Here is a 24907-nt window from a genome sequence, read left to right as displayed (position 1 = left end):
ATGACTTAAGGTTACTCTTGAGAGTAGGAGAATATTTTTCAGTTGTGAATTAGGTACGTTGTATCCTTGATAGAGGTTTTTCTTTTTTTTTTTTAAAGAAAAATCTCAAAATGAAAACTGAAATTTTTAACAGTTTTTATAAAAGTAGTGAACTTCTGAGAATTTTGATCTAAAGGAAAATATGGTTAGCCTGTTGGAATATCCTTTTCAAATATCACCAGCTGATAAGTAAGGTTTGATTAGTTGGCAACTTGACATTGAGATCTCTGGCAAGTCTCCTAAAGTTCAGTGATTGTACCATTGACAAGAGAAGCCAAAATGATATTAAAAGAGCCTGTATCCTTACCCAGGGGCTTCCCCGGTGGCTCAGTGGTAAAAGAATCCACCTGCAATTCAGGAGACGCAGGTTTGATCCCTGCGTTGGGAAGATCCCCTGGAGAAGGAAATGGTAACCCACTCCAGTATTTTTGCCTGGAAAATCCCATGGACAGAGCAGCCTGGTAGGCTATAGTCTGTGGGGTCGCAGAAGACTCGGACATGACTTAGTGACTAAACAACAACATCCTTACCCAGATGGAAGGTAAGTCCACCTCTGCAAAGAAGAAAGTAACAAGAACAGCTCCCAAATAGTCAGAAAAACACGGCATTGTTATTGGAGGGGGGTTGTACATTTCTAGTGTTTTGCCTTTATATATAATGCCTTCCAAATGGCAAAAGACACCAAATTACAACAATACTCCTAGGGATCTAATCTCCCAATATCCCGTTTTGTATCCAAATTCACAGTGATTGTAAGTCTCAAGTCTCCAGGGGAGTGTAATAAGGAAGTTGCTTCTCCATCTGACAGGTTTTTAAATCAAGTTATTAAAATTAAACAGGTACAAGAAGTATTAAGAAAGTGTAGAGAAAGATATTCAGAAAGATCTCTCAGCACAATGACCTCTCAGCACACTATTTGAAAAGTAGATAGATCCTGTTCTTAAACAAAACCTGAGAGCTACTCCTGGTAATATACTTTGGCAGCAACCGCTGAGCACTGGTGATAGAAAATAACTCCCAGGATGATTAGGGCCAACTGAAAACAAAACAACATGCAGTTTAGCCGAGACCAGGACAATGAGCCTCAAGTGCATGGATTAAAATAGAGTACGTGGGAATTCTCTGGTGGTCCAGTGGTTAGGACTCACCAGTCTCATTCCTGGGAATGGGTTCCATCCCTGGTTGGGGAACTGCTCACACAGTGTACCAAAAGAAAAAAAAAAGGCAGGCTTGGGGAAAACAACTGCAGCAGATTGCTGCTTTTGTTGCTCAAAGCAACACTCTCTGTGACCCCACGGACTGCAGCACATCAGGCTTCTCTGTCCTCCACTATCTTCTGGAGTTTGCTCAAACTCATGTCCATTGAGCCAGTGATGCCATCCAACCATCTCATCCTCTGTCGCCCCCTTCTCCTCCTGCCCTCTGCTGCTGCTAAGTTGCTTCAGTCGTGTCCGACTCTGTGTGACCCCATAGACAGCAGCCAACTAGGCTCCCCCGTCCCTGGGATTCTCCAGGCAAGAACACTGAAGTGGGTTGCCATTTCCTTCTCCCCCTCCTGCCCTCAGTCTTGCCCAAATCAGGGTCTTTTCCAATGAGTCTGCTCTTCACATCAGGTGGCCAAAAGACTGGAGCTTCAGCATCAGTCCTTCCAGTAGCAGACTAGCTAGAGAAAAATTCCTCGCCACAGGTGACATTGACAGGGTGTCTCCAATCATCAGCGTGAGTTCTAGAGACTGGAATGGAGGCCGATGCAAAACCCCATTCAGGGTGACAACAGTCCAAAGAAAGACATTACCACCTTTTGCTCTGCTGGTGCTAGAAGCTGGGGGGCTTTTTAAAAGGCTATTCCAAGTCAGTTAAGCTACAAATATAACCTGGAGCTATAAAATGCTGATGGAGAAAACATTCACTTAGGCGGCTAGGTAAAAATAAATGAATTGGACTCATTTTTTCCTCTATTCAGCAGAGATGAAAAAACAATTACCTGTGATTGAGATAATGCTCCAGATCCTTTGCTTTCTTGTGAAAGAAAAAAACGAACTGACATGAGCAGTTCCTGAATGCAGCAGCGAAATTCCTCCTCATTCTGTCCTCCGGTGGCAAGGGAAAACAGCCTTCGAGACTGAACAATATACTTAAAAATATATTCTTGGGCCTTAAAACAAAATTTTTAAAATGTTAGTTTCAAAGAAAATCAAAGGTATTTATTAACAATGACACTACACAAAACTATAGTATATCATTAGACTTTTAAATTACTGATTGAAGTACTAAGGCCCTGTGCAATTTTTGAATAGTATTTACTCATAGCAAAAGAGCTGTTTTTCTCTAATACCTAATGAGAGGAAAAGTATAGATAATTTTTAAATTCTATCTAATTCTTAAAGAGGTATGAACGTTAAATGTTTTTGATCCTCAGATGATTTTTTTTTAAATATAATTAACAAAGATATGGTGGTCTGTTTTTCAAAAATAATTCTGCTTTGCTGGTAGGTTCTCTCGCCACTTGCATTTTACCTTCAATCAGCCCCAAATGACAAGTTTATAATGAGCAAAATGCTTGTTTTTTAGAATGTACACCTATTTACTTTTATCTACTGACATCAAATACTATGTACTCAATTACAGAAATCAAAAGGCTGCCAAGGCTGTTACTGCACAATCCTCTTAAGAATCTATTGACAGATGGGAGGTAGGAGAGGGGTTCAGGATGTGGGAGAGGGGTTCAGGATGTGGGGGACACATGCATATCTGTGGCCGATTCATGATGATGTATGGCAAAAACCATCAAAATATTGCAAAGTAATTGCCCTCCAATTAAAATCAATTAATTAATTTAAAAAAGAATCTATTGGTAGATTCTTTACAAACATGTTGCAAGAAAGGTATCAACATCTTCATATATACAGAGCTTGTAGGGCCCAGAGATATGTGCAGTGTGAACCATGAGACACTGTAAAACCTTAGGTTTCCTCATTATGATTCCTGCTAAGCCATCCTCCAGGCAAGAATACTGGATTAGATTGCCATGCCCTCCTCCAGGGGATCTTCCCAACCAAGGGATTGAAGCCAGGTCTCCCACATTGCAGGTGGATTCTTTGCCATCTGAGCCACCAGGGAAGCCCACGAATACTGGAGTGGGTAACCTATCCCTTCTTCAGGGGATCTTCCCAATCCAGGAATTGAACTGGGGTCTCCTGCATTGCAGATGGATTCTTTACCAGCAGACCTACCAGGGAAGCCCTTAAAATGTAAGACAAATGGTTCTCAGATGGTCTCTGTCAGTGGTAGAAGCAAGAACAGGGAACTTCTAAGCTTAACTGCTCATCTGCAGTCTTGTCTTCTCCACCCTTCCTTCTAGATTTCAAGTGTTCAGAGCCTGGAGGACTAAGGATTTAATGCTAGGGAGGTTCCAGTGAGTCTGGCAAAGTTCTTTTCAAATCTCATCATCTCTGGAGCAGCCACAAACTGATTAAGATCACTGAATTGGAATGTCAGTGATTAATAATCAGCGATTACTGCCTGTGTTGAGGAAACCAATTTGCTTAGGCATCACCACGCAGCAGCACTGTTGGGCTACGATGTGCTATCCACAGCGTGTCATTACCTTCAGCACCTCCTGGATGTGCTCTTGTCTCTCCGCTTCTGTGATCCGGTCCACATACCACTTGAGTACTTTGATGAGATCTCTAAAATACAGGGGAAATGTGCAGAAGGTACAGTTGGTCTCATTCTCAATTAGAAGCCAACAAATCACATGCTTATTTTTATCACAAGGAGGCATTTTCCATCAGTTCTCACGTTTCTGTCAAACTGTTATATTATGATAATTTTACAAAGTCTGCATATCACCATCATTACCCCTTTTTTGAAGCTGAAGAGAGAAACAACATTTCCTCCCAGCGAGATTCCTTTCAATCTGGACATATTCCATGAGTCCTGCCGCTTCTGGCCATGCTTCCAACGGGTGAACACAAATATCAGAAGAAAGGCCAGGGGAGTGTCTGAATCTGACTGCCATGGTCAATCTCGGACAACTGCTAATTAGGATTTCCTCCCCAGTGAAATCCTAATTTGGATAAAATATTTAGCTGGAGGCAAAAGAAGGTGTGGGGAAGGATGAAGATACCACCTCCTCATTTCAAATCACACCCCATGGACTTAACAAGCCAATTCTCTGACCTGTGGGAAGAATGAGGCTTACCATCAGAGCATGTCCTAGTAATTTCCAGAAAAGCCAAGTTTTATTTTTTCCAAGTAATTTCTAGAAGTTTTATTGTTTTAAAAAACAAAAATGGAATTAACCTCCATGTCTCAAATTCTCAAGATTGCAGTCACGTGACCTTTAACACTGGCCAGTTTTTGGTGTCTAGAAAACAGGAATTTTTAAAAATTTTCTCTGTCCGAGGAGAACTCATGGTTGTTCCAGTCAGTATATGCTGATGGGAACACTACTTTTGAGGATGAGTGGTCATGATTCTGGCCCAAGAAGATTCCATGGGCCTTATTTGTCTTATTAGAACTGATTAGCTGCATTCCTGGCTAATCTGAAGTTTAGACATTACACCACTATTTTCTAGTTTCCAGAGACAGTGTCACTTGGAACAGTGACCCCTCACACCAGGCCCAAACCGTTAGGTCAAGGGCAAAACTATCCTTGCTCAAACATTTCACCCTCTGAAAAGCTCATGTTGGTAGAAGGTCAAGTCTTGCAAAAATGACTCCATTCACTTAAACATCAGAGGTGTAAATCTTACCAGGCTACGGAAGCAAACAACCAAAGGAACTGGATGAAATGCTTACCTGGTTACCTACTATCTTTTATACAGCACACAGATGGGGGAAAAGGGCAAAGCCCTGATTCCATGCTCCTTTAACACACTTCTGGGAATAGACGACTGCGTGCACATGCCCAAAGGTGAGATAAGTTTTTATCTTATACATATAAGATAATATAATAACATATAAGATAAAAACATTGGCAGCTGCTGTATAACATAGGGAGCTCAGCTCAGTGCTCTGTGATGACCTGGGGTGGGATGGGGGGTGGTGGTGGGAGGCTAGGGAGAGGATTTATGTATACATATAGCTGATTCACATTGTTGTACAGCAGAAACGAATACAACATTGAAAAGCAATTATCCCCTAATTTAAAAAAAAAACAATTATAAACTAAAAAAAACTGGCAGAATAGCAATAACAGCAGTGGAATGGGGAGATGGAACTTTGGGGTACATTTCAGGGCTGTATTTAAGCAGGCCCATGACCAGGAAGATGTCACCCATAGGACAGAAAGAGAGGATTTGTTATCTTCTAGGCTACATGTAGGCAGGTACCAGCTACAGCATGTCATTATTCATTCACTTTTAGTCTTGCTTATCTTATCTGAGTGGATAAGAAAGGAGCAGCGGTTAAAATGGCAGCTGGTAACAAAGGATAGAGTCTAATAACTGAACCCCTTGCATCCATGGGCCAGCTCTTCATACGATCAGCACAAAGCTTAGTGTCTGGCATGCAGGAGGCACTCAATAAATATTAACAAATGAATGAACAAAGGACTTTAAAATGGTATGATGGCAAAGGCTGTTTTCCCATTATATTTCTTTCTTAAAGACATCTAGAATTACCAAGGAGTGTGATGATTAAATGGGGCTCTTGACTGTCAAAATGAAATAACTAGGTATTTTAGACTACAGAAGATCAAGTGAAACAGAGGCAAAAAGAAAACATTATATTTTAGGTTTCAGGACTAGAACTCAGGAAGTTCTCCCCCCAACCCAACCTTTTAAAATCAAAATAAGTTTCAGCCATCAAAAAAAGATGTGTGAAAAAGGAAGATACTGTCTCAAGAGACACTTGAGTAGCTGTGCTTCATTTCTTCCTACATTCTCTTTTAAATTTTCCTATATAGCTGGTTCTGCTTTAAAAAGTTCAAAAGAAACTGTTTCTAAACCAACTACAAGATAAAGGACCTTACCTGTATGCAAGTGCCCCAGCAAAATGACTCTCAATGTAAGTGTCCATTACAGGTTTAAAATGATGAAATTTGCTATCTTGCAGCAAATTGATTATGTGAACCTAAAACAAAACAAAACAGAATTTTACAAAACTGAATGCAAACCAAGACTTTTTTGGCAGGGGGAGTGGGACGGTTTCTTTTGTTTGTTTGTTTGTTTGTTTGGTTTTGATTTGGGAAGGTTTCCTTTCAAGTGAGCTCATTCTATTAAGTGCACATTCCTAAAACAGTCTTATGAAAGTCAAGATTTAAAGACAAAATTAAGGTATAAAGTTAATTTAAACTCACCAATGAATCAAACACTTTAGACCCATATTTTTGGGAATTTTCATCTAAAATTCCAAATAAGGTATCCAGTGTATCTTGCAGAAACTGTTAGATAAAGAAGTAAAAGCATAAATAAAATATCCTCTGTCTTTCCCCTCTAAGTATTCTTTATCCCACAAATTTCTAAGAGAAGGATAACAGGATGCATTTACCTTTACTATCTCGGAGCCATCAATTTCTTTTAATTTAGAGAGACAGCCTGTGATCTTGTCTGGGTGGGTTCTCCATTTCAAAAGATCAAGCATATCACCTGTCCAAACAGAAAAGGAAGATTAGTTGCCTTGATAGAGAACAGGCTCTCACAGGAAAGCGTTCTAACTGGTAAACAGTGAATTCTTAAATATGTTGCCACGTGGTCACCCAAACTGCAGGCTCCCCCAGACTCCAACTAACCCTCTAAGATGGCTTTTATTACAGTGTGTTCTCTTTTTCCCTTCCCAGTGCTCTTGACTGACAAACTCTTGCTTATCCTTCAGTTCTCAGGCTACTTGTATTTGCCCAAAGACTGTAAACTCCAAGAGAAAAAAACCACATTGAGCTCGGCCCTAACTTAGTGCTAGCACTGGAACAGAGCAGGCACACAGCAGGCAGTTGGTAAGTACTGGCTGGAGAATTTTCTGCCTCCTCCAATTAAACTGGGAGATTCTTGAGGGCTGGGAACCCACTTGATTCACTTTTCTGCTCCCAAGTCATAGCACTCTGCCAAGTAACCAATTCCATTTGGCAATGAAGGTCTTCTTGACAATGTGACCCAAACCTGGCATGACTAGAAGGTTCCTGCACAATGATGCCAAGCCATGCCATGCCAAGTTGCTTCAATCGGGTCTGACTCTTTGCAACACTATTGACTGCAGCCCACCAGGCTCCTCTGGCCATGGAATTCTCTAGGCTAGAATACTGGATTGGGTTGTCATGCCCTCCTCCAGAAGATCTTCCTGACCCAGAGATCGAACCTGTTTCTCCTGCATTGGCAGATGGGTTTTAACCACTGAGACACCTGGGAAACCATACAGTGATGACAAGTCCAGTCAACTGTGAGACCAGCAAATGAGCCCTTGGACCTGACAGGGCCAATTCCTAGACTCTGTGACCATCTTCCACCCTAGACTCTGGGCAAGAGCAGGTCTCAGCTCTTCAATTCCCTTTTCTTTCTGACCTGACAACATGTGAGCCCTGTGTCCAGCAGAGTCCTCAGGGAACCTCCTCACTGGTGAGGGAATAAATCATTTCCTCCTCCTTCCTGGGCAGAAGCTCCTGCACATGGTGCCCATCTTCACTGGTCTCCAAAGGGAACAAGGAGTCAGTGGCATTGGAGGCCAATGACAGCAGTAACAACTGACAAGGCTCACGGAAGCAGGACGTGCCCAGGGCAGGGGAACCTGGCAGGGCTATTCTCCTGGTGCCAGTGGGGCTGAGACACTAGAGAAGCCAGGAGAGGTTTTCTGCTTCAAAGCACTTGTTTCAGGCGAAACTTGAATGGGACTTGCCAAGAAGCAAGAAAGACAAAAAAAAAAAAAGCAAACACCAAACACAATAACAAATAATCCAAAAAAATCAAGGAAGTAGTTATGATGAGAAAGAAAACATGACATAGTAAATAAAGATCCCTAGGTCAGGAAGATCCCTTGGAGAAGGAAATGGCTATCCACTCCAGTACCCTTGGCCTGTAGAATCCTATGCACAGAGGAGCCTGGTGGGCTGCAGTCCATAGCATTGGAAACAATGGAGCATCTAACACACACAGTAAATAAAGAGAAAAAACATAAGACTCTCAAGAGGAAATAGAAGCAACTTCCACCAAAGCCAATTTCAAAGGAAAAACCACAAAGGAACCAAAAGTAGGAAACTTAGCACTAAATAGGAACGTTTTTCTATAACAAATAGGGGGAAGAGGAGGAGGAGGATTTAGACTTAGAAAAATGAGGGAATTTTTCAAAAACTGACATTGAAAAAGAAATTTATGATTATTTTCCTAGCAGAAAACCCTGAAAATGTTGAACATTCACATCTAACTCAGACGCCCTGGAGGTATGATTGAAACATTTTAAAATATGATTGGTTATATTTAGATGAGAGATTCTATAGGGTGAGACCAGCTGACCAAAGAAAGTTCTCCAGGATTCTCCTGGTCTGCCTGCTGGCCCGCTCGGACTTCCCACATCTAGCTTCAGGGTGCCTGCCACCTTCTCTGGCAGCCCCTCTTTTACAATTTGCGCTACCATTTACTTCCCACTCCCCCTCCCATCCAGCTCTGTCCCCTCCTTCTCTCTCTCTGCCCTTTAGAATGAGGTCTTTGCAGGAGCGTTCAATGTGAGGGGTGGACCCTGTGCAGAGGAAGAAGGAGGCTCTACAGGCTGCAAAGTGGCATCAGTAGAGGACAAGGAATAGGACTGTCATCAGCAGAGCCGGATAGCAGATGACAGCGGTCTGGGATGGGGCTCTTCATCTTTCCTGCAAGAAGTCTGAGGAATTGTTAGACTGCTCCCATTGGAGCCAAAAGGAGAATAATGTGTTATACTTTGTCCATCTGGACACAATTAATCATGTATGCCATGTACTCAGAATCAAGTCAAAATTATCATCTCTTAGGTCTTTATTTTAGCCATTTGAAGATACATCAGTTGCAAATTTGCAGCTAGGACCTATTACTGAAAATGAGAATTTTATACATTCCATTCAACTATCATTTAAGTGTGTACTGACTGTATGCCTGATCTGCCAAGAGCTATAAAATAGGTGGATGACCTGACCCCTATTTTTTTTTTTAAACCACAATCTCAGGAAGAGACTGAAGAAACTACCCATTACTGAGGGGAGAAGGGGATATGGAGCAGTCGGTATTGGCACAAATGTTAGACTGAATTTAAGCATTGTTTTCATTTTTTCTTAATGTTTTAAAAAGTTCTTTTTAACAGTCCAAGAAAGCTAACAAACAAGTAAAGTGATTCCTTTTCTGATCCCCATTTTTAAGAAACTTAAAATATTTCCTTGATCTGGCAATCACAGACGTCCAGTCCAGCCAGTGCATTAGCCTCATTATGCTATCTAAGAATGACACTGGAACACACAGAACGTGTGTAGACAGACACACTTTAGAAATCCTGAAATGCAAATCTGCTCTAGGAAACTGTCCTAGAGACCACATCACTTACTAAATGCCCAATTGTAATGGAAATGGGATTTGTATATTTTCCAAGTCGAGTAAAATGAATACAAAAAAAATTTAATTCCAATTTGGAAGTGGATTACTTCTACACAGAGACATGTGTCTAGCATGAAAATTTCAGAAAAAAGAACTTCCTTCCTTCCTTTGTCCCATGTCTTTAAACACACTATTCATTTCCTGCCTCATTTTGAGCTGTCCAACATTGACAAGGTTAATCAAAGTCACAATGGTAATTAAGCACTTATTAGTCTTCAATAATGTGTCAAGCGTTGCTTTCTATATAGCGAGATGTTTAATGACTTCGTGAATAGTTTATTTACTTGAAAAATGTTCTCTGCTTTTACAGAGCAGCAGCTTCTAGTTATCAGGATTTGTTTCCCTCTGTCTTATGTTCACATTTCTGTCTAATAGCCTAAACCCTAGAACTAGAAATAATTAAGCAGGCAGGGCCAAATGTTTTCATGGCAGAGAATCTATTGTTAGGTTTATATCTTTGGAAGAATAATGGCCCCCAAAGATGTCCATATTCTAACCCATGGATTTATCTTAACTGACAAAAGAGTTTTACAGGTGTGATTAAGTTAAAGATTTTTTAAATGGGGTATTATCCTGGATGATTTGGTGGAAGCACTCTCATCACAGGGGCCTTAAAAGATGGAAGATGATCAGAGTCAGAAAGATCGAATATGCTTTGTTGCTGTCTTAGAAGATGGAGAAAGGGGCCTGTAGCCAGGGAATACAGGTGCTTCCTAGGAGCTAGAAAAGGTAAATAAAGGGATTCCCTCCTAGAGATTTCAAGAGGGAATGTGGCCCTGCTGACACCTTGATTTTAGCCCGGGAATAAGACTGCAGACTTTCTACCTCCAAAATTATAAGATAATAAATTATTGTTGTTTTAAGCCAATAAGTTTATAGTAATTACTACAGCAGTAACTGACAACTAATACTGGCTGAAAATAATCTAATGGAGGCAGAGAGTTAAATACGAATCAGATTCTTTAGAGACACACAACTCATCCATGGATTCATCCAGGATGAATGAAAATAACACCTAAGGGAGTCAAAAACGTTGATTTTATTATTTTCACAACCTCTATGGGGTTAGACTCTTCTCACACAAAAAAAATGCCTGAGACTTGGTAAATGCTGTTTAGTCATAACAGAATTCTGTCAATGAAGGTTTTATTTAAGTAAGATGATTAACCATTGAATACTGATAGTCTGATGTAATAACTTAATTTGGCAATAGCTACCTTCAATCAAACTTACTAAAAATAAACTACATAGTTTATTTTTAGAAATATGTCTCCAAAAATACCTCTGGAAGGGGATAAATGAAACCCAATATAAATGTAAAAAAAATAATTTGCCAAGGTCCTATATAAATACAGTAGCACTGTTTGACAAATTGGATGGTATCATTAAAAGTGGTCATTATAATAACGCCAAAATTTGCTTCTTTTCTCATTCCACGTTCTGAGAAAAGATATGTATTTCTTACTATATGGCACAGAAGAAAGAACTAATAACACTTTAAAAAGTTTAAGCACAGGAGCATTTTTTTTGCCTAACAATACAGAGCCCTGATTTACTATGATTTGGCTTCAGATTTTTGACTTTACATGGGTACAAAAGTGATATGATATCATTTAGAAACTATACTTCAATTTTTGAGTTCAGATATTTTCCTGGGTTAGCTACATGCAGTACAACAGCCTCCTATGATGCTGAGCATCGAGCCTCAGATGCCAGACAGCCAAGTGATCATAAAGGTAAAGAAGCAATATGGTTATTAATACAACCATTCTGTTTTTCACTCTCAGTACAGTATCCAATAAGTTATGCGAGACATTCAACATTTTATTATAAAATAGGCTCTGTGTTAGAGAATTTTGCCCAGGTGGAAGCTACTGTAAGTGTTCTGAGCTTGTTTAGTGTAGGCTGGGCCAAGCTGTATGACACAGAAGAAAGAACTTCTTTTCTTAGATGTTTTGTGGTCGTGGTGGTATGTGCACGCTCAGTCATGTCTGACTCTTTGCAACCCTATGGACTGTAGCCCACCAGGTTCCTCTGTCCATGGAATTCTCCAGGCAAGAATACTAGAGTGAGTTGCCAGTTCCTGCTACAAGGGATCTTCCTGATTCAGGGATCGAACCTGCATCTTCAGCATTGCAGACAGATTCTTCGCCGTCTGAGCCACCTGGGAAGCCTCATGATGCTTTGTAGGTTAGGTGTAATAAATGCATATTCTACTTATCTTATTCAAGTTACCATGGGCTTATCAAAAGAATGTAACCCAATCCTAAAGTCAAGGAAGAGACATACCTTATTATAAAGTGATTGTCTTCAACAGAATGAGACTAATTTTATTATATGGCATTCAGGATGCTTTCCAGAAGCCTTACATGGCAACCATGAAGAATTCAAAAATATTTAATTTACTTCCTTCATTACAGACAATGCTTTCAGAACAATTTGCCAAGGAGAAGAGCTTGCTTTCTTAATCATAACTTTCTAAACAATCACTGACATAAAAAGTAATGCTAGAATAGAAAAGTAATATCCATCTAATTAAACAGAAAACAGCATTTACTCTGAAGCCTGCAATTAACACAGTTTATGAAGCAAGAGAGATTAAGGTGGTGGTAATCTTTGCCTTTTTTTTTTTTAAGCAGCTGGGTTTTGATGGTTTATTTGAGGACTTGAGTATTGGGTTCCAGTACCAGGATACTTCTGTAGTCCTTAAACTATACACATTTAGCTGTTCGTTGGGTCACAATTACTTTTATTTTATTAAAAACCACAAACAGAAGGATCAACAACAATTTTTCTAGTGCAAAGTTCTTAAATATAAAACTGATGTTTACAGAATATCCAACTAAAATTCACATGAGTACTTAAATACAGGGGCTTTCAAATAAACCAGTATTATACATTACCGTTTTGTGTGAGTTTTGTGGAACAGAGAAAAGATGTTATCCAAAAAGACTCCTTTGTGGCCTTCATGGCTTGATTATTATTCCCAAGGAGAATGCCCTTGGAAAAAGGAAGTTTGAGGTAGCGGGTAGTATCCTGAAGATTTGTGTTTTCTTCACACTGTAAAAAAATATTTTAAAAAATGGAAGGGGGAGAGGTAAGAGACCTCTTGAGAATTATTAAGCATAATATCCATTTCTAGTTTTTAAGAACTGGGAAATATTCCAAATATCATTACAAACAGAATTTGGCTTTTAAGTAAAATGCAACAAAAATGTCTAAGAGGAATAACTCACTTATTTTGGACGCAGACCCATTTGGGTTTGAATTCTATCTCTGTTACTTCCCACACAAGTAACTGTATCAAGTTATTCAGCCTCTTATGATTTCCGTTTTCTATCTCTATGACCTCACTGTGCTGCCAAACAAATTAGATTACATGAGGCCTTTACATAGAGTCTGATACATTGGAAGTGCTCAAGAAATCATACTGCAGTGACCATAGCATATTTAAAAATCTTTTAACTGGAGGATAATTGCTTTACAATGTCGGGTTGGTTTCTGTCATACAATGCGAATCAACCATAACTATATATATACATATATATCTACACACACACATATCCCCCATCTTGAGTCTCCCTCCCACCACCACCCCTCATCCCACAACCATAGCATTTTAAAAAAGTGCTTAAATTATTCCCACATCTCCTCTGAGGTAGATATTAAACAACTCCTTACTTTGAAAACAGGCAATTAAAGGACTCTGTATTTCATGATAATCTAATAATCCTACTATGGTGAGAAATCCCTACAGAAAATGTCAGCAACAAATGTAAAAGAAATTATAGGTTTTAAAAATACAGTTTCATATTCCTAGTGTAATTCTTTCTTTAGTCGAGGGTTGTCGCTAAATGCTAAAATCAGCAGGAAAATTGTTGATGAGCAAATGAACATTCAACGCTATCACACAGATTCCCTCCTACTGACAAGGGGACAAATATAACTGCACGTCGGGGGATTGGGCTGTCGGCCCTCTGATGCAGGGCAACGAAAACAACACATCATCCTCGCAATGCATTCCTCCCAAAGCTGTGGAGCCTGAATGGGTGACACCGACAGATTCAGCTTCTACTTCACAGAAAATACAAAGGACAGAGCAACATGCCGAATGCTATGGGGAAGCAACCAGACAAACCCAGAAGGTGGCACTTTCTGTAGGATGCCCGTCTTTGACTCCCCAAGTCAAGTTTTGTGGGGTAAAAAAAACAGGATTACTCTAGATTAAATAATACTTAAGAGATATATAAGAGCCAGATATAATATAATGGCCCTGGATTTGGACAAACTTGCTGAAAAGGATTTTCTTTTGGAATTGATACATTGACTAAGTTCTAGATGAGATAAAAAAAATTAATGATTGGAAAAGTCATTAACTGGCAAAAGTAAATAAAAAAATAATAAGGTCCTATTGTATAGCACAGGAAACTATATTCAATATCTTGCAATAAACCATAATGGAAAAGAATATTAAAAAAAGCATGTCTATTACATGTGTATCACTGAGTTACTTTGCTGTATAGCAGAGATTGGCACAACATTGTAAATAAACTATACCTCAATAAAAAAATAAAAAATACATATAATGAAGCAATCGAGATATCCTTCATAATACATGAATAGATAAATGTAGTACATCCAGAAACCAGAAGACCATTTCAGTGCTAAAAATAAATGAGCTACCAAGCCATAAAAAGACATGGAGGAAACAATGCATATCACTAAGTGAAAGAAGCCAATCTGAAAAGTCTACAAACTCCATGATTCCAACTATGTAATATTCTAGCAAGTGCAGAACTATGAAGACAGTTAAAAAAAAAAAAAAAAATTAGTGGTTTCCAGAGGTTGGGAGTAGGAGAAAGGATGAACAGACAGACCACAGAAGATTTTTCTAGGGCAGTATGATATTATGATGATAGATACATGTCACTATACATTTGTCCAAATCCACAGAATACACAAAAACAAGAGTGAAACCTAGGGTTTCCCTGGTAGCTCAGTGGTATAGAATCCATCTGCCAAAGCAGGAGACATGGGTTCGATCCCTGATCTGGGAAGATCCCACATGCTGTGGAGCAATTAAGCCCGTGTGCCACAACAACTGAGCCTGTGTTCTAGCGCCCGGGAGCCACAACTACTGAGCCCACGTGCCGCCCGGGAGCCACAACTACTGAGCCCACGTGCCTCAGCCACTGAAGCCTGTGCGCCCTAGAGCCTGTGCTCTGCAACAAGAGAAGCCACCATGATGGGAAGCCTGAGCATAACTAGAGAATGTCCCTCACTCTCTGTGAGTAGAGAAAAGCCTGCACAGCAACAAAGACCCAGCACAGCCAAAAATCAAGAAAAATAAAATTATACATAAAAAAAGAGTGAACCCTAGTAAACTAAGGGCTTTGGGTAATGATGATGTGTCAATGCAGATTCAACCTTGGTTAAAATAAATATGCACCATTCTGGTGAATGATGCTGACAATGGAGGAAGCTACACATATGCCGGGGCAGAGGGTGGAAGGGAAGTCTCTATCCTTTACTCTCAACTTTATTGTATACTAAGCTACTCTTTTAAAAGTCTACTAAAATAAATAACATCATCTGGGTAAAAAAAAGTTCATACAGAAGAACCTCCAGAAAGATATACCCTAAGGGGTAACATCATCATATACCCTAATAGTTAACATCATCTGAGCAATCAGAATATGGTGTTTTTATTTTTGTTTATCTATATACTGTTTCTGTAATGAAGGTGACTTTAAATTAAAATTTTGAGAAAAATATATTGCAACAGATATAGAATCAGTATAGCTTACCTTATTTTGAACTAAATAAGTTTAGTTATGCTAAACTTAGTATTTAGTTTAACTAAATAACTAAATTTAGGAACTTTATTGTTTTTAATGTATATATTTATTTTTAAGGCTAGTGTCTTGGGAACAGGTAGGAAATTAAGCGCAGAACCCCTTTGGTATTCTAGGCTAATCTGTGTGATTTATAAACATTTTTAAATACTAAATCTTTAAGAAAGACAACTCTAATAAGCTTAGAGAAACAAAATCAGAATATTACAAGATGTTCTTCCCGGCATACCTGCCCAGTAACAGGAGGACCGATAAACACAAGAAACTCTCTTCTCACGTTATGGCTCCAAATGCTTTGGCAAGATATTTCATTTAGACAGAAGAATGCATATATAGTTTAGACATAATTATAACGTGAACACTTCAGATGCTTTCCTGAATAAAAAGTGCTTAGCAATGTAAAGTTCTGGAGCCTGGGGTCACCATCCCCTCTCCTCAGTCTTGTTCTGGTATCAGGGCTTGGAGCACAGCATCCTACACTGGCCCTATTTTTTTCTGCCTGGATCTTGTTTGTAGGGTCAGTAACACGCTCTGGTCCCATCTCCAGCGTGACCTGTATTCTGTATGTTGAACCACTCCTTCCTATTAAAACTGAAGCTTCATACAAACCCAGTCCAGACACCATCCAGTTATTTCCAGGTTTCTTCCCCAGCAGCTGGAGCGTGCCCTGGTCTGGTATGCTCTATCTGTGTACAGAAATCCTAAACTATAGATTACTTTCTTATCCCCATCCCCACAAATGACTGCCTGGTTCTTGAAGACTTCTGGAAACCTCTTAGAATGTCTGCTTGCTGAACCCCTGTAGCTCAACCTGCAGTCAAGGATCAACCACTTCTGTGATTGAAGATGCGCTGGCCGTGTTCTGCCCATAGGGGGCACTGTGAATAGACACCGTGGCTGCCTTTACAGGGGGCAGTCACTGTGGCCAGGTGAGCACCACCTATTATAGTTCACTGCACTTCTCCCCCAGCCTAGGGGCAAGACCTCAGCATTGGAGTCTCTCTGATTTCGAGCTGTGACATCTTGATACCTTCTTACAGCTGAACTCTATCACCCTTACTCAACACAAAATACAGTAGCTAATACAAACATTACTCTGGATACAGAAGTTAAGGCCTTCCTTCCACCAATAATACCAGTGTGTTTTTTGTTATGTGTTGGGTGTATGTTGGTGCTGGTGTGGGGAGGAAGTGGGGAGGATGGGCAGGAATTCTACCTATTAATTTAGTAAAGAAAAGTACATAATAACTCTTTGGTCTCTATGAACTTTTTGCTTTAGTATTTACTGTATTATAATATTTACTAATACTAGGTGTTCAAAATAGATTTTTTTTTTTTTTTTTGGTCCAATAGGAGTCAAAATCATATGTTAGGTATGGGGTTAGAGTTTAAATCTATTTCCAAAGAACTTAAGTGGCCTGCAGAGAAAATCTCACAGCCTGCCTTTTCTTGTCCTCTGAGGTTTTCAGCATGCATCCTCAACATATCACACAGCACTAGAGATTTTAAAGGCAATCCAAGCAACCATCATTCTGTTGATGTTGTTCAGTTGCTAAGTCATGTGCTAAGTTGTGTCTGACTCTTTGCGACCCCATGGTCTGCATTTACATTTATTTACATGCATTTGCCATCATTTACAAAGGCTTACTAAATGTCAGGCTAAGCACTCTGCATGTGTTTTTTTTACTCTGATAATAATCCTATGAGGCAGAACATCATAACCTGAGGAGCTTATGTGATTTGCTCAATATTACAATGTTAGTAAGAATCAGAGCCAAGATGTGAACCAAAGTTCATGCTCACAACTACTATACAAAATAGCAGTCGTGACTACAGTGACTCTTCCACTGTTGTTTTAACCAGGTTTTGAGTTTTGCTGTAACAAATTTAAAATTAACACATAACATATTGAATGGTAGGTATGGTTAAGAAAGATCACCCCCAAGATTTCATTTTTCACACACACAAAGTATGTTTGTGGGAAACACCCTGGGAAAGAGCTTAGAGTGGTCTTTGGAGCTGAAATACTTTCATACCTAACAAGCCTATGAGTCCTACAGTGAAATGGCTGGTCTGTGTTCTGAAACCACCCAGGGAGCAAAAGGGATCATGTGATCTGGATGCAGTGGGGAGGAGAAGTACATAGGAGCAGAGAAGGCATGTCACGGGAGCCTAGGAACACAACAGATGAGTCAGAGATAATTTGTTCATTCACTGGATGAAACAGAAAAAAAATGAGACTGAAGAGCAGTGAAGACTAGAAACAGGTTCCAGAAGATAGGCCTGTAGGGCACGGCAGATGTTGCAAAGGGTTAGGCCAAAAAGGTTGTCCATACTCTCTAGAGGAAATGCTCAGCTCACCAGCAGAAGCCAGGGAGTAAGAAAGAGTCAGCCGTGAATTTCTCGAGCATTCTTCTGCCAAGTTAGGAGAAGAGTCTGGACTGTGAGGAGGAGTCTGAACAAGGGTACGGATGGGAGAGAATAAATGGGTAGGAGCAATCTTCCCCCAGGTGAAGGGCTAAAAGTCAAGGAAGTCACAGAAATGAAGCTGGTAAAGTACAGCATGGAAATATCAGTGCAAAAGAGTTGTGGCTGGATGTCTGAATGCCTGTGAATCTGAATAGTAAAAAACTGCAGCTTTGCACAAAACTACATCACTGTGTTTTTTGATGGATGGTTTTGTCACCACAGTAAAACGCAGTTACATCCCTAAACCAATGAGTAGTTAAATACAGATCACTTGCATTCTGGGGAATACCCGTAATGCAACTATTTTTGTTTTAGCACAGGGATGATTTTTTTTCATTAAATCCAGTGTGGGCACGGAACAAGGCAACATGGATATTAGAATAAGAAGAAATATCCCCCCCTCCTCTTGCAGCAGACACAGACAAGCAAAAGTCTTGCTGGTATTATGTCAGATGGGGGAGACAGACAGAGAGATGTGGGAACGATTAATTGAGCCATTTTTCTAGGAGAGACAAGGCCAAATGACTACAACCCCCTGAGGTTGCACCTGGATAATGGGAACAAAACAATGTCACTGTCACAGAAAAGGACAATTCTGTGTTTGCTTTGATAGGGTGGGATCTGTGCAAGTCATTGTAAAATGGCATGAAGTTAATTTATTACAAATTAGAGAAGAGGGAGATGAAAGCCAGCCTGCTGCTTTACTTGAGATTGAAATCAGATCTGACAGGAGAGATGGACTCCCTAGATTACTAAAGAAGAGTTATAACAAGGGCTCTGTGGCAGCAGTAGTAGCCTCTGTCTTCTTTGAGATGATACAGCCTGGCTCACAATCTATTTCTTTGCCCAGAATTAAAATCAGTTGGTGGAGCAATGAATTGTGCATCACACCCCAGGCCACTTTTTGCCCAGTCTTGAGCACAAGAAAGAGATGCAGTGGTCAGCCACCGACAGTCATCCAGAAAAGTGATAGGTGCAAAAATGCAAGCTATATAATTGAGAGAAAAAAACAAGAAATTTCTTCAGATATTAACTGGTACAGAGATTCATAGTATATTAATAAAATTAAGGGGCCTGTAAGTTTCAGGATGTAGAGAATTAAATTAAAAGCTATAGTAAGTTAGACAATCCATTTGAAACTACTGCCAGTTAATTGAACCAGATTTATCAACAGCTGTGGCAGAAAAACAACTTCTTCTGGGGATCCTTTCAACATGACTCATCATTCTTAATGTCAGTATTAAACATGTATTAAAATTCTACTATTTGAGTCTTTTAATTCAGTATAAAGAATGTAACATGGAAGTAAAAACTGTACCTGTACATGAGGGCATTACATGTCTGACCTCTGCACTCATTTGTTAAGACTGATGACAAAGCAGCAGTAAAGACCCCTGGATTTTAGCTCCACCAGGGAAGTAGAGAAAACTCTGTGGGGGGAAAAGGCTATTTGACTTCAGTCATAAAGACTAAGAGGCTTGCCAGGCAAGGGACAGAAAGACAGGTTATACAGAAGAAACAAAACATATAAAGACACTGGGGGAGAAAAACACATATATAAGATGATGAAGATATGGCAACTAAATGCAATGTGGGTTCTAGACTGGATCCAAGAAGAGAAAAATAAAAGTACTGGAAAAATGTGTAACATCCAAATAAGTTTTGTGTTAACAGTATTCTACTGAGGTTAATTTAGTTTCAATAAATGTTCTGTGGTTATGTAAGATGCTAACATAAGGAGAAGTTGGGTGAAGGGTATATGGGAATTTTCTGTACTATTTTTGAAACTCTTATCTAACTGAAAAAACAACTGTTTTAAAAAAATACAGGTGTAGCCAGACAACTATATGTAGTTGAGTGTGGCTAAATGATGTGATTTTTTTTTTTAGGACCAAAAAAGCCTTGGGACTACTCTGAACTTCTTAAAGGAGGAAAACTCGGGCTGATTCTGATATCTGTCTCTGGTTCAAATTTCTTAAAGAACCACCAAGGAGGAGGCAGTGACTGGTCATGAAACCAAGTGTTTAGATGGTGAGGTAAAGTGTGAGCAGTCAAGAAAAACTGAAGGTTTCAATTCACCACAGGAGAGGATGGAGATGGAATAAAAAAATTCAGTTCTGGACAAGCCAAGTTAAGAGGTATCTCTGGCAGATCCCACTGAAGATGCTCAGTAGGCTGGTAAAAGCCCTGAACTACAAACCCAGATCTGGACATCATCAGCAGAGACATAGCAAATTAACCCACAGAAGTGGGTGAGATGGTTCCAGAGTGTAGAAGACACAGATAGAGTCCAAAGATTAGATCCATGATAACACCAACATTTAAGATGCAGATAAGATGCACACTAGTATATACAGGAAGGATAAACAACAAAGTCCTACTGTATAGCACAGGGAACTATACTCAACATACTGTGATAAGACATAATGGAAAAGAATATGAAAAAGAAGATATATGTGTATAGCTGAGTCATTTTGCAGTATAGCAGTAATTAACACAATGTTTCTAAGTTAACTATACTTCACTAGGGGATTCCCAGATGGCACTAGTGGTAAGAATCCATCTACCAATGCAGGAGACAAGAGACAGAGGTTCATCCCTGAGACACAAGAGATGCAGGTTCGATCCCTGGGGTGGCAAGATCTTCTGCAGCAGGGAATGGCAACCTACTGCGTTATTCTTGCATGGGAAATTTCATGCAAAGAGCCTGGCAGGCTACAGTTAATGGGGCCACAAAGAGTTGGACATGACTGAGTGACTGAGCACATGCAACAAAAACATACTTTACTAAATAATTTTTTTTTTTTAATACAGATAAGAGAGAAGAGTACTCAAAGGAGTAGAAGGATCAGACTCAGGAGAACACTGTCAGACCACGAAATGTGGGATTTTCAAGAAGGGCAATCAATAGTATTACACATCATAGGGAAGTCAAGTAAGGGAAGATTTAGGAAGTGTCTAGAAGGTTGGCCAGTGTAGGTGCTAGTGACCTTGAGGGGAAAACTTCATTTGAGCTTCGAGGACAGAAAGTAGCCCAAGGGACAAATGGGATGGAGGGAAGTAGAGACAGTGAGTGAAGACCAGCCTTTCCTGCAGGTGGCTTACATGGGACAGGAAGAAACAGTGTGGTAGCTATTACAATGTAGTTTGTCTTTAAAGAAAAAGGGCTAGTAGAAGGAAAGAAATTATAAAAATTAGGGTAGAAATAAATGCAAAAGAAACAAAAGAGACCATAGCAAAAATCAACAAAGCTAAAAGCTGGTTCTTTGAAAAGATAAATAAAATTGACAAACCATTAGCCAGACTCATCAAGAAACAAAGGGAAAAGAATCAAATCAACAAAATTAGAAATGAAAATGGAGAAATCACAACAGACAACACAGAAATACAAAGGATAAGAGACTACTATCAGCAACTATATGCCAATAAAATGGACAACTTAGAAGAAACAGACAAATTTTTAGAAAAGTATAACTTTCCAAAACTGAACCAGGAAGAAATAGAATATCTTAACAGACCCATCACAAGCACAGAAATCGAAACTGTAATCAGAAATCTTTCAGCAAACAAAAGCCCAGGACCAGAGGGCTTCACAGCTGAATTCTACCCAAAATTTAGAGAAGAGTAAACACCTATCCTACTCAAACTCTTCCGGAAAATTGCAGAGGAAGGTAAACTGCCAAACTCATTCTATGAGGCCACCATCACCCTAATACCTAAACCTGACAAAGATGCCACAAAAAAAGAAAACTACAGGCCAATATCACTGATGAACATAGATGCAAAAATCCTTAACAACATTCTAGCAATCAGAATCCAACAACACATTAAAAAGATCACACACCATGGCCAAGTGGGCTTTATCCCAGGGATGCAAGGATTCTTCAATATCCGCAAATCAATCAATGTAATACACCACACACATTAACAAATTGAAAGATAAAAAACATGATTATCTCAATAGATGCAGAGAAGGTCTTTGACAAAATTCAACATCCATTTATGATAAAAACCCTCCAGAAAGCAGGAATAGAAAGAACATACTTCAACATAATAAAAGCTATATATGACAAACCCACAGCAAACATTATTCTCAATGGTGAAAAATTGAAAGCATTTCCCCTAATTTCAGGAACAAAAAAAGGGTGCCCACTCCCACCACTACTATTCAACATAGTTTTGGAAGCTTTAGCCACAGCAATCAGAGAAGAAAAAGAAATAAAAGGAATCCAGATTTGAAAAGAAGTAGTAAAACTCTCACCGTTTGCAGATGACATGATCCTCTACATAGAAAACCCTAAAGACTCCACCAGAAAATTACTAGAGCTAATCAATGAATATAGTAAAGTTGCAGAATATAAAATTAACACACAGAAATCCCTTGCATACCTATACACTAACAATGAGAAAACAGAAAGAGAAATTAAGGAAACAATCCCATTCACCATTGCAATGAGAAGAATAAAATACTTAGGAGTAAATCTACCTAAAGAAACAATAGACCTATATATAGAAAACTATAAAACACTGATGAAAGAAATCAAAGAGGACACAAATAGATGGAGAAATATACCATGTTCATGAATTGGAAGAATCAATATAGTGAAAATGAGTATACCACCTAAAGGAATCTATAGATTCAATGCAATCCCTATCAAGCTACCAACAGTATTTTTCAGAGAACTAGAACAAATAATTTCACAATTTGTAAGGAGATATAAAAAAACCTCGAATAGTCAAAGTAATATTGAGAAAGAAGAATGGAACTGGAGGAATCAACCTGCCTGACTTCATGCTCTACTATAAAGCCACAGTCGTCAAGACAGCATGGTACTGGCACAAAGACAGAAATATAGATCAATGGAACAAAATAGAAAGCCCAGAGATAAATCCATGCACCTATGGACACCTTATCTTTGACAAAGGAGGCAAGAATATACACTGGAAAAAAGACAATCTCTTTAACAAGTGGTGCTGGGAAAACTAGTCAACCACTTGTAAAAGAATGAAACTAGAACACTTTCTAACACTATACACAAAAATAAACTCAAAATGGATTAAAAATCTAAATGTAAGACCAGAAACTATAAAACTCCTAGAGGAAAACATAGGCAAAACACTCTGACAAAAATCACAGCAGGATCCTCTATGACCCACCTCCCAGAGTAATGGAAATAAAAGCAAAAATAAACAAATGGGACCTAATTAAACCTAAAAGCTTTTGCACAACGAAAGAAAATATAAGCAAGGTGAAAAGACAGCCTTCAGAATGGGAGAAAATAATAGCAAACAAAGCAAGTGAAAAAGAATTAATCTCAAAAATATACAAGCAACTCCTGCAGCTCAATTCCAGAAAAATAAATGACCAAATCAAAAAATGGGACAAAGACCTAAACAGACATTTCTCCAAAGAAGACATACAGATGGAAAAAACTGGAAATAGAACTGCCATATGACCCAGCAATCCCACTGCTGGGCATACACACTGAGGAAACCAGAATTGAAAGAGACACGTGTACCCCAATGTTCATCGCAGCACTGTTTATAATAGCCAGGACATGGAAGCAACCTAGATGTCCATCGGCAGATGAATGGATAAGCTCTGGTACATATGCACAATGGTATATTACTCACCCATTAAAAAGAATACATTTGAATCAGTTCTAATGAGGTAGATGAAACTGGAGGCTATTATACAGAGTGAAATAAGTCAGAACGAAAAACACCAATACAGTATACTAATGCATATATATATGGAATTTAGAAAGATGGTAACGATGACCCTATATGTGAGACAGCAAAAGAGACACAGATATATAGAACAGTCTTTTGGACTCTGTGGGAGAAGATGAGGATGGGATGATTTGAGAGACCAGCACTGAAACATGTATGTTATCATATGTGAAACAGATTGCCAGTCCAGGTTCGATGCATGAGACAAGGTGCTCAGGGCTGGTGCACTGGGATCACCCTGAGGGATGGGATGGAGAGGGAGGTGGGAGGGGGTTCAGGATGGGTGACACGTGTACAACCATGGCTGATTCATGTCAATGTATGGCAAAACCCACTACAATATTGTAAAGTTATTAGCCTCCAATTAAAATAAATAAAAGAAAAAGGCTTTAGAGTGTTAAAAATCTGATAACACTGCCAGAAGAGAGGAAACAAGAGGGAATGCTAACAGAAGCAAGCTAAGGGGAGCCAGGAGAAGAGGAAGATCCTGAGAGAAGCAGGTGGAAGCATTAGCCTTGAAGGGAAGGAGTCTTGCCCCACCCCTGAGACAGGAAGCAGGAAGGAAAGGAAGGAGGCAGATAAGTGTGCAGGTGGCAGAGGAGAGAACACATGGATTTAAGGAAGTTCCTGTCTGATGGTTTATGTTTTCTCTGTTAAGGACAGGGGAAGTAGTGAGGCAGGCAGAATGGTAAAGTCTTGTCAGTAGTTGTTATGAGGATTAAGAAGGGAACTATGGACAGAGGTTTGTAACCCCATACAGGAGTGGGTGACCAAACCATCCCCAAGGAAAAGACATGCAAGAAGACAAAGTGGTTGTCTAAGGAAGCTTTACAAATAGCTAAGGAAAAAAGAGAAACAAAAGTCAAGGGACAGAGGGAAAGATATGCCCAAATGAATGCAGAGTTCCAGAGAATAGCAAGGAGAGATAAGAAAGACTTCTTAAATGAACAATGCAAAGAAATAGAAGAAAACAATAGAATGGGAAAGACTAGAGATCTCTTCAAGAAAATTGGAGACAACAAGGGAACATGTCATGCAAGGATGAGCATGATAAAGGACAGAAACAGCAAGGACCTAACAGAAGCAGAAGCGATTAAGAAGAGGTGGCAAGAATACACAGAAGAACTATACAAAAAAGTCTTAATGACCCAGATAATTTTGATAGTATGGTCACTCAAATAGAACCAGACATCCTGGAGTGTGAGGTCAAGTAGGCCTTAGGAAGCATTACTCTGAACAAGTTAGTGGAGGGGATGGATTTCCAGC

At 39.4% G+C, this 24907-nt stretch overlaps 1 protein-coding gene across 2 annotated transcripts in view; it reads right to left on the bottom strand.

Annotated features, from left to right (window-relative positions):
• DOCK4 (dedicator of cytokinesis 4) overlaps positions 1-24907 on the bottom strand; it is a 474953-nt gene that overhangs the window by 147524 nt on the left and 302522 nt on the right. For both annotated transcript variants that reach the window (XR_008717856.1, XM_055590348.1), the window contains exons 17-22: positions 12488-12644; positions 6535-6632; positions 6344-6427; positions 6017-6117; positions 3647-3728; positions 2024-2194 (exon numbers count right to left, since the gene is read on the bottom strand). Coding sequence is in view for 1 of the 2 variants with exons in the window: in XM_055590348.1 (XP_055446323.1) it covers positions 2024-2194; positions 3647-3728; positions 6017-6117; positions 6344-6427; positions 6535-6632; positions 12488-12644 (693 nt within the window). In the remaining variant the exon portion in view is untranslated. The remainder of the gene's footprint in view (positions 1-2023; positions 2195-3646; positions 3729-6016; positions 6118-6343; positions 6428-6534; positions 6633-12487; positions 12645-24907) is intronic.

This window comes from Bubalus kerabau, chromosome 8, assembly GCF_029407905.1.
Source record: "Bubalus kerabau isolate K-KA32 ecotype Philippines breed swamp buffalo chromosome 8, PCC_UOA_SB_1v2, whole genome shotgun sequence".
Classification (NCBI taxonomy): Eukaryota; Metazoa; Chordata; class Mammalia; order Artiodactyla; family Bovidae; genus Bubalus; species Bubalus kerabau.
Note: the sequence above shows the minus strand (reverse complement) of the source record. Positions and strands in the feature narration are given on the sequence as shown.